Consider the following 9853-nt stretch of genomic DNA (forward strand, 5'->3'; position numbering starts at 1 on the left):
TGTGAGGAGAACAGGGGGCCCTGAAGCTCTCAGGGTGAATCTGGGGCACCTCAAAGAGTGGTGGGACAGGGCTGAGTAAGACAAATGGAAAAAATTTGAGTTTTCCAGGCTGTTGCTGACCTGTCCTTGCACCTTGTGATGTGCCAGCACCCTCAAGTTCCCTAAAAATCTCTTAAAAGTTCTTTAAAAAAACATGACCTCATCCAGAATTCCCATTTTTTGAATTAAACCCATCACTGAACGTTCCAGCACTCCCACCTCGCATTGCTCACCCTTTCCTTGGAGCTAATCCTGTGATTAGGAGCAGTGGAGCCATAAATAAGTGCTGGGATCAGGGTGGATCCCCTCAGCTGCCAGCCCTGCTGGGGGATTTACCCACCTGCAGCACGGCCTTGTTTGTGGATCAGAGATGGAAACAGCCATCAGAGCCCCATGGATCTACTGATGATGGGCTGGAAATCAAAACACGGGAGCTGGAGGCTTTTCCCACCGTAAATCATCCTCTGGGATGAGTTTTCAGCAGCGCCCGAGCTCTGAGTGCTGGGGCAGTGAGGCACAGATGGTGCTGCGGGTTCACATCTCCTTGGGTTCCCCTTTTAGCTCCAAATATCCCCAATAACCCCAGTCCTGCTGGTCAAGGCACCACACGGACATCCCAGCCTACTGCAGCCCATTATCCCTGGAATTCCCAGTGGTTCTGTCTTGGTTTGAACAGCCAGGTGTCTGCTGAGGAAGGCAAGATCCTCCCCTGAAATGGAAAATGCAAACCCCCTCCCTCTGAATTGCTATACATTTTAAATTAAGGGGCTCTCAGGCAAAAAAAAATATGGGAGCAGGAATAACAGTTCTTTATTGGGGAAGAAAATAAAAAGATAAAATAAACAATGCAGTGAACCAAACCAGCACTGCCAGTCAGACACAGCCTGACACCCTGTGGGTCAGGGTGCTGGCACAGTCCCATTGGAATTGTGGCTCAGCCCTCCTGCAGTGCCAGGGGTGGTTCTGCTGGAGCAGGATCCTGGACAAGGGGGGAGTCTTCCTCTGCAGCTCCAGGGGAAGGGGCAGCTGCTGTTCCTCTGGGAATCCAGTGCAGAAGCCGTGCTGGTGCTGCAGAATCTCAGATTGTATCCAGGCAGGAATGCTTGGCTCCTCCCCTGGGCTCACATCTCCCATGGATGCTGCAGTTCTTATCAGCCCTGCAGGGACATTGCACAGCCTGTTATCAGCAGATGTCCCTGGAGGGAGGAGTGGCTATGGAAGAGATGAGGAAAACTGCACAGTGAACAGAGACAATGCCATGCAGATGGGAAATGGAACACAACTGGCTTGGCAATCTGGGACAGATTCCCAGCTGCTCCTTGCCCTCAGCACCCGGGGGTGCCCGGCCCTGATCCCTGCCCCTCCCCGCTCTGTTGCAGGTGGCGGCGCTGGAGAGGCAGATCTTTGATTTCCTGGGATACCAGTGGGCCCCCATCCTGGCGAACTTCCTGCACATCATGGCTGTGATTTTGGGTATTTTTGGGACCATCCAGTACAGATCCAGATACCTCATGATGGTAGGTACCACCCTGGGGGTGCAGCAGGCTCAGCCCCAGGCCCCTCCTGTCCCCCTGGGGACAGAGCAGCTCTGGCTGCTCCATCCCTGCACGTGCCCAAGGCCAGGCTGGACAGGGCTTGGAGTGGGATTTGGGAGGTGTCCCTGCCATGGCAGGGGTGGGAATTAGAGCCCTCACATGGGAAATTCAGTGAGTGTTTGGAGTTTGATGCATGGGGAAACTGAGGCACAGCTGGTGGATGTACTTCCTCGGGAACAACTCAGGCAAGCACCTTCCCCACCTCATTAATTCTCCCCTGCAATTAGGGCTCACTAACGCAGGCTGGGATGATGCCTGGTGCCCGCATGGGTTCTGCCCTGATCGATGAACTTTAAGGTCCCTTCCGCCCCAAACCGGGCTGTGATTTTGATTCTACGATCCCAGCCCGGACCCCCGGGACGCGGCGGGGCTGGAGGGGCTGGAGCGGGACCGGAGGGGGTGCCCGTGCCCTGACCCCTCTCCTCCCGCAGTACGCGGTGTGGTTGGTGCTGTGGGTCGGCTGGAACGCCTTCATCATCTGCTTCTACCTGGAGGTCGGGCGCCTGTCGCAGGTAACGCTCCCGCCTTCCTCCTCTTCCTCCCTGCATCCTTCCCTCCATCCTTCCCTCCGTCCTGCCCGCCCTTGCGCTCCTCATCCTCCTCCCCTTCCTTCTCCCCCAAAAATGCCCCCCAGGGCCCGGGGGATGCCGGGGCTGCCTCCCCGGAGCACGGAATTCCCGTGGGATGGGATGGACAAACCGACAGTGGAGAGAGCGGCCGCCTCCCAACCCGAACTGGATTTCCTTTATCTCCACTGAGGGGATAAAGGAGAGGCGGAGCACCGGGAAGGGGATGAGCAGGACAGGAAAGCTCGGGGCAGGGTCTCTGGCAGAGATGGGGAGGGCAGTGGGGGGGAGGAGGAGACCCCCCTGCTGTGTATTCCCAGTTTTCCCGGGATTTCTGGAGCTCACCGGGATCAACATTCCCGGCTTTGGGAGGTCACCGTGCGGCCATGGGGTGAGGATGCGATGGGGCTGTGCCTCCACCACACCCTGGCTGTTAAATGACAGCTTTTACACCAAAAAGAGCAAAACTTCCCGCGGGGATGGGGCAGCACCGGGGGCTCTGAGGGTCCCTGTGCGTCCCTCCCCGGCTCTGGGGGCATCACGGAGGGCTGGGGACAGCCAGCTCCGCTCTCTCCGTGCTGCCCCAGGCAGGGCAAAGCCTTGGGGCTGTTCCATGGCTGGGAACGTCCCCCCGAGCTGCTCCAGGTCATTTGAGGCTCTCCCGGAGCGCTGGGTGCGCAGCAGGATGGGGAGAGGGGGAGGATTCCCTCCCACCGCGGGTTTTTGTGGAAATCCCCGGTGCCCATCACAGCTCCCCTGTCCCTGTGCCTCAGCCACATCCTCCAGCTCCACAAACCCAAACCCACTCGCTCCCGTTCGGGGTTTCTGCCGCCCCCAGCAGCAACAATCTTTTCATCCCCGATCGGTGATTTCCTGCGGGGGAGGCTCAGCCCCAGCACAGCCGGGGGGCACAGAGGGGCTGGGGGGGCTCTCCGGGGGGTGGGGGCTCCCCAGGGGTACCAGGGGGACCCTCATGGGGTGGAAGGGGCAGCCAGGGGCTGCTGCCTGTCCAAGGCCACCCCACAGCTCCTGGAGAGGACCTGGCCAGAGCCCCAAAGCTTGTGGGGGGCTGGCAAGGGGGGGACATGTTCCAAGGGGACCCTGCAGGTCTCCCTGGGAGTGGGATGAGGGCACGGCAGCCCAATAGCCCAGGGGAAGCAGCAGGGGCTGCCCTGCATCCCTGGAACACGCTGGTGGGGTGCTGCCATGCTCCCATCCTCGGGATGGCAGGAGGCACCATCACAAACACCTTCCCTGCCGCTCTGGTGCCTGCTCTGTGACACCCACCCTGTCACCTGGGCATCACCTGGATGTCCACAGTGCCAGCTCGGGAGGAAACCCCAAAGCCCGGGGCTGGGGCTCAGGGAGGTGCCCTGCTCTGACCTCAGGGAACATCCTTGCCTTGGAAAACCCATTTTCTGTGCAACCCTCCTGCAAAGAGCCTCGGACCCACCATCCTCCTCCTCCTCTTCCTCCTGCAGGACCGAGACTTCATCATGACCTTCAACACCTCGCTGCACCGCTCGTGGTGGATGGAGAACGGCCCGGGCTGCCTGGTGACGCCGGTGCTCAACTCCAAGCTGGCTCCCGAGGATCACCACGTCATCACCGTCAGCGGCTGCCTGCTCGACTACCAGTACATCGAGGTGGTGAGCAGCGCCACGCAGATCTTCCTGGCGGTAAGGGGGCCCCTCCTCACCCTCCATCCCAAACCGGGAGTGGGACAGGCAGGGTGGTGGGGCTGGGGTCAGCAGAGGGCCATGGAGCAGACAGAGCCCTGCCAGCGCCCCAGGGGTGTGTCCCACCCCAAAACTTGTCGGGTCGAGGGCTGGATGCTGCAGGGATGGAGGATCCACTCCCTGGGAATGAGCAGCTGGAATGTGCTGCCCGCTGGGAGGGAGGGTCCGCCCTCGGCGGTGACTCTCACTCCCTATGGGGAGGTGACAGTGGGGCACACCTGGAGGCAGAGCTCCCTAGAATGGAGCTTTAAGGGGAATTGGGGTCCCCAAAGGGGCTCCCAGCACTGTGTGGGGCTCAGCACCCTCTGTGTGGTGCCAGCTCCAGCCTCCTTAGAGCCCCCCTTGTGCAGCTGAATCCACCCAACCCTGCTGCACCCCAAACTGTACTGGGATGGGCTCTGGCTGCTCCCAGTGCCCGTTCACCCCCAGGGCCCCCTGGTCACCCCCAGGGCCCCCAGATCACTCCCAGTGTGCCCGGTTCTCTCCCAGGCCTCCAGCTCACTGCCAGTCTCCCCCCCAGGTCACTCCCAGGCCCCCAGCCGTGCCCCCGCTGGCACCGTGCCCGTTGTGCTGCCCATGACCCCATAACCAGCCTCTCCCTGCCCTGTTTTTCCCCAGCTCTTCGGCTTTGTCTACGCCTGCTACGTCAGCAAAGTGTTCCTGGAGGAGGAGGACAGCTGTAAGTGCCTTGGCTGGGGGGACAGGGGCACAGTGTCTTTGGCTGGTGCCACCCTGAGCAGGGTGGCAGCTCCCAGTGGGGTCTGGGGAAGCAATGCCCAGGTTCCAGGCAGCTGAGGAAATCCCTTTAGTTGGGTTTTTGCCTCATTTTCCCATCCCTGGTGAGGCAGAGGTGCTGGGGCCGCTGTCACCTCCCTCCCCCTGTGACAGCCACAGCAACTTGGGGATGCTGTGTCCCCTGGGCTGTGTCCCCACTGCCAGGTTTTCACCCCAAACCAGGGGGAAAACAGCGTTTTAGGCAAAGTGAAGGCTAACTTTATCCAATCTGGACTGCTCCTCCTGATCCCACCCGATCCCTGCAAACCCCCCTGGGAAGCGCCCCGGCCCCACTGAACCAGGTGGTCGAGGCTGTGGCTGTCCAAGTGCATTAAAAGCTCATCTGCCATTAATTAATTCCCACCAGCTGGCAGATCCCAGCAGGGCTGGGCCACAGGTGTGCTCCTTCCCCAGGATCAGCACTGGGACCAGCACTGGGACCAGCACTGGGACCAGCACCCCGCACTCCACGGACCCACAGGTGGTCCCAGCCCAGCCCGGGGCTGCAGCACCCCCGTGTTTTCCCTCCTTTTCCATGGAAATAAAACATCTCCGTGGGGAATTGGCCGCTGCCTGGGGGAGCAGCTCCTTTCCAAAGGGTTTATCCAGCGCTGGCGGCTCTGGAGCACATTTGCACTCCCACAAACTCCCGCATCCAACACAATTTTAATATTAATGCTGCCTCAGCCCGGCATGCAAATGCATCTTTTTAATGGAATATCTTATTAGATTTGGAAATGGATGGATAGCGTCAAAATCGAGAGCTGGCAGAATGTTGAGTCGGGAAGGGAAATATTCTGGGAGAGGGGGGCTCTGCCCTGGAGCTCTCAGCCCTGACACCCAGGGACAGCCCACCCCAGTGTGGCATTTGGGGACTTGGGTGGTGCTGGGGATCCTGCAATGTTGGAATTCCCAGCCTGGCTGCACCTGGAGTCCATCCCTGTGCTGGCTGTGCCAGGGAGAGGGGTCAGGTATGGGGAAACACGGGGTGATCTGGGAGAAGCTGGGGCATGTCCACCCACCCAGGGCACCCCCAGGGCACCCCCAGGGTACCCGCAGCCCCCCAGAGCTGCCCCGGCACTGCTCAGGATGAGGGGCTGGGCTCTGATCCCCCCGGGAACGGGCTGGGAGCGGGATGAGGCTCCAGGCTGGAACCCCAGCAGTGAAAGCTGATGTATCATGCCTGCAATCCCCCGGGGTGACAGCCCCAAAGAGCGCCAGTTCCCCCATACCTCTCCCGAAGTGCCCACGCCGCGGGCAGCGGGGGAATCTCTCAGTCCAGCGGGGCTGTGCCGGACGAGAAGGGAACAGAGCCGCGGCCACCGCGGCAGCTGCTCCGGATCCTTCCCCCCGGCGTTCTCCCGGGATGCTGCCACCATCCCGGCCGCTGTTCCCTGGGGTGAAGGCCTGGCCGGGGGTGCCCCTGTGCCTCCCTGGATGCTCCATTCCAGGCTGCCCAGAGCGCTCTCCTTCCCTGGGGGAATCCAAAGCTGCCTGGACAGAATTCCAAGTGACCCTGCCTGAGCAGGGGGTTGGGCTGGGTGACATCAGCGGTCCCTTCTGATCTGATCCAGTTTGTGGTTCTGATTTATTCCCTTGGGAATGCAGCACCGGGATTCCTCGGGATGCTGTGGTGGCTCAGGATCACCGATTCACGGGATGGTTTGGATTGGGAAAAGAGCTTAAATCCCACCCCTGCCATGGCAGGGACACCTCCCACTGTCCCAGGTGCTCCCAGCCCCAGTGTCCAGCCTGGCCTTGGGCACTGCCAGGGATCCAGGGGCAGCCACAGCTGCTGTGGGAATTCCAGCCCAGCCCCTCCCCACCCTGCCAGGGAACAATTCCCAATTCCCAAGATCCCATCCATGGCTGCCCTCTGGCAGTGGCAGCCATTGCCTGTGTCCTGTCCCTCCATCCTTGTCCCCAGTCCCTCTGCAGCTCTCCTGGAGCCCCTTCAGGCCCTGGAGGGGCTCTGAGCACTTCCCAGTTGCGCCCTGGGCAGTGGCGTTTCCCTGGGGTGTCACATTCCGCTGGCTGCAGCTGCAGCCCGGGATGATCCCCACCCCACGGGGATGTCTCTGCTCCCTTCCCGGCTCACCCCGCTGCTCTCCCGGCTCTCCCCAGTTGATTTCATCGGCGGCTTTGACTCCTACGGGTACCAGGCACCCCAGAAGACGTCGCACCTGCAGCTACAGCCGCTCTACACGTGAGTCCGGGCTGCTCAGTGCCAGGATCCTCAGTGTGCCCACGGCGCTGTCACAGCTCACTTTGGGGGCTGTGCATCCCCCCAAAACCCCGAGGCTGCCCCGGCGGGGCTGGGCGCTCCGGGAGGATGCCGCTCTCGGTTTGTGTGCGCTGTTTTGTTCTCTGAGCTGCCCCCGCCGGCCCGGGGAGCAGCGGCTCTCCAGATAAGCGCAGCCGACTCCTCCTCGCTCTCCCTTCCCCGCTAAGCCGAGCTCCATAAACACTCCAGCGAGATAAGGCTCGCAAATCTAAAGGGATTAACCTCGAGCAGGCTCTGCCCGCTGCCAAAAATTAATTATATTTTAAGCCTTGTATGCAAATTCAAGGGCAGGCGATGCCATTGGGGAGGGAAGGAGGGGCTGGGAGGGGACAAAGGGACAAACCCATCTGTGACGCTGCTGGGCCCTCCCTGGGGACACTGATGGGGTGGAGAGGGGCACCCACGGGTGCTGTGCCCCCCTGCACGGGACTGGTCCTTCCCTGGGAGTCCCCAGCCCCCGTGTGGGGATGGGACACAGGCGGGGACATGGATGGGGCATTGGCACCTCCCGGTGCCAGCACCCACATCCTGGGGTTCCTGGGTGTCCTCCCCCACCTGGGGGGACCCAGGAGTGCTGTCCCACACACGGGACTTGTCCCCTGTGTCCCTTCAGCCCTGCCTGGGTGGGACTGGGCAAAGCCACCACGGGCAGAGGGACAGGGGAGCCTACCCTGACTCCGGTGTCACCCCCAGGGCACAGCGGGTGCCAGGGGTCAGTGCTGAAAGCTGCAGGATTTGGGGAAATCAGCTGAAAAATGGATTTGAAGTGCTGGGGACAGCAGCTTTAGACACACAGGGGACACAAAAGCTGCTGGCAGAGAAGGCTGGGGCTGTGTCACCAGGTGGGGACACCTGTGCCAGTCCCTGTCCCTGTCCCGGGAGGTTGTCCCCTCCCTGTGCCCTCTGCCAATCCCAGTGTCCCCCTGGCACTGCCCAGCTGCCAGGGACCCGGGCTGGGGTGCTGGTGACACCAGGACACTGTCCCCGCCCTGCCAGCTCCCCCTGTCCCCAGCAGCTCATTAATGACCCACTGACTAATTAATGCAGTTGTCATTTCCATGTCCCTCCATCCCCCCCTGTCAGCAGTGGCAGCTCAGGGACTCAGGGGTGCCCCTGTCCCCAAAGGAGGGCACAGGGAGGGGACAGCAGGGTCCCCTCACCAGCGAGGGGACAAACAAGGGCTGGCCCATCTCTGTGGGGCGGGTCACTCGTGTCCCCAGGGTCACTCGTGTCCCCAGGGCCAACCGTGTCCCCAGGGTCACTCGTGTCCCCAGGGCCAACCGTGTCCCCAGGGTCACTCGTGTCCCCAGGGCCAGCCGGGCTGCAGCAATTACAGCTCATTCTGCAGTTTCTAATTAGCTGTGATTGAATGAACGGCAGCGTGGGGAGGTCCAGGAATAATTACAAGAATAATGGAAATAGTAATAGCATTATTATTAGTAGTATCAGGATTATTATTAGTATTATTAGTGTTATTAGTATTGTTGCTGTTGATAACAATAACAACAACAATAATAAGGAAAACCTGTGATATAACAACGGTTTAATAATTGAAATGAAGCAAAATATAGTAACAAGAATAATGGCAGTAGCAATAGTGGTAATAGTTGTAGTAGCAAGTGTATTATTGTTATTAATAAAAATAAAAATAGCAACGACAATAATAGGGAGTACTTGTGGGGTAACAACAGTATAATAATTGAAGTTAAGAAAAATATAATAACGAGAATAATTATAGTAGGAGGAGCTGTATTATTATTATTAATAATAAGAAGAAAAATAGCAACAATGATAGAGAAAACCTGTGGGGTAACAACAGTTTAATAACTGAAATTAAAAATACATAATAGCAGGAATAATGTTAATAGTAGCAGTAGTAATAGTTGTGGGAGGAGCTGCATTATTATCAACAAAAATAAAAATAGCAACAAGGAGAACCTTTGGGTAACAACAGTGTAATAATTGCAATTAAGCACAAGATAACAAGAAGAATAATAGTACTAGCAATAGGAGCAGTAGCAACTGTATTATTATTATTAATAATAGTAACAACAATAAAATTATTAATAATAGCAATTATAACAATGCTGATTATAATAAAAATGAAACCAAAAACCAAAAATAAAAATAAAATAGAAGAAGAGAGAGGAACCATAAAAATAAAAATAAACATAAAAATAAACATAAAAATAAACATAAAAATAAAATAGACAGAAGAAGAGAGAGGAACGAGCCCCAAGAGCACAGTGTCCCCGTGTGAGGGGACACCAGCCCTGCTCCCCAGCCGCTCTCTGACATTCTTGGGGGTGGAAGAGAGCAGTGACCCCATGAGAGGTCCCTGTCCCCTCGCTGGCCGCAGCTCTTTGTCCCCACGCGGGGACACGCCGCGGGGTCTCTCCCAACGCCTGCTGTCCCCTCTGTGTCCCCACCCGCGGGGTCTCTCCCAACGCCTGCTGTCCCCTCTGTGTCCCCACCCGCGGGGTCTCTCCCAACGCCTGCTGTCCCCTCTCTTCCAGCTCGGGATAAGCGGGAGCCGGCGGCGCCAGGACCCCGCGGAGCGCCCACCCCCCGATGCCACCACCCCCGGCGCGACGGGGCCAGCAGGGCGAGCGCCCGTCCCCTCCGCGCCCCGGGACAGCCCCCGAGCAGCCGGGAGCCGCGGGGGCTGTGCCACCCCCGGGACCCCCCTGGCCGCGGCGGGGACACGGCGACAGCGCGGAGGTGGCAGCGCTCGCAGGACACCGCTGGATCTGTCCCTCCCAGCCGGGCTTTTCCTTGGAGCAGCGGAGGGGCTTCGGGACAGGCACGGGGACAGGCACCGCCCTGGGGACAGGAGGGGTTGGGACAATTTCCTGA

General features: G+C 59.1%; 1 protein-coding gene across 1 annotated transcript in view; it reads left to right on the forward strand.

The window, feature by feature from the left end:
* Positions 1–9659, forward strand: part of NKAIN1 (sodium/potassium transporting ATPase interacting 1) — a 30891-nt gene extending 21232 nt beyond the window's left edge. Inside the window, exons 2-7 of the mRNA XM_039729213.1 lie at positions 1419–1556; positions 2066–2146; positions 3682–3879; positions 4558–4618; positions 6838–6919; positions 9514–9659. Of these exons, the coding sequence (XP_039585147.1) occupies positions 1419–1556; positions 2066–2146; positions 3682–3879; positions 4558–4618; positions 6838–6919; positions 9514–9523 (570 nt within the window). The 3' untranslated portion in view covers positions 9524–9659. The remainder of the gene's footprint in view (positions 1–1418; positions 1557–2065; positions 2147–3681; positions 3880–4557; positions 4619–6837; positions 6920–9513) is intronic.
* Positions 9660–9853: the final 194 nt, after the last annotated feature.

This window comes from Passer montanus, unplaced genomic scaffold, assembly GCF_014805655.1.
Source record: "Passer montanus isolate IOZ18808 unplaced genomic scaffold, ASM1480565v1 scaffold68, whole genome shotgun sequence".
NCBI lineage: Eukaryota > Metazoa > Chordata > Aves > Passeriformes > Passeridae > Passer > Passer montanus.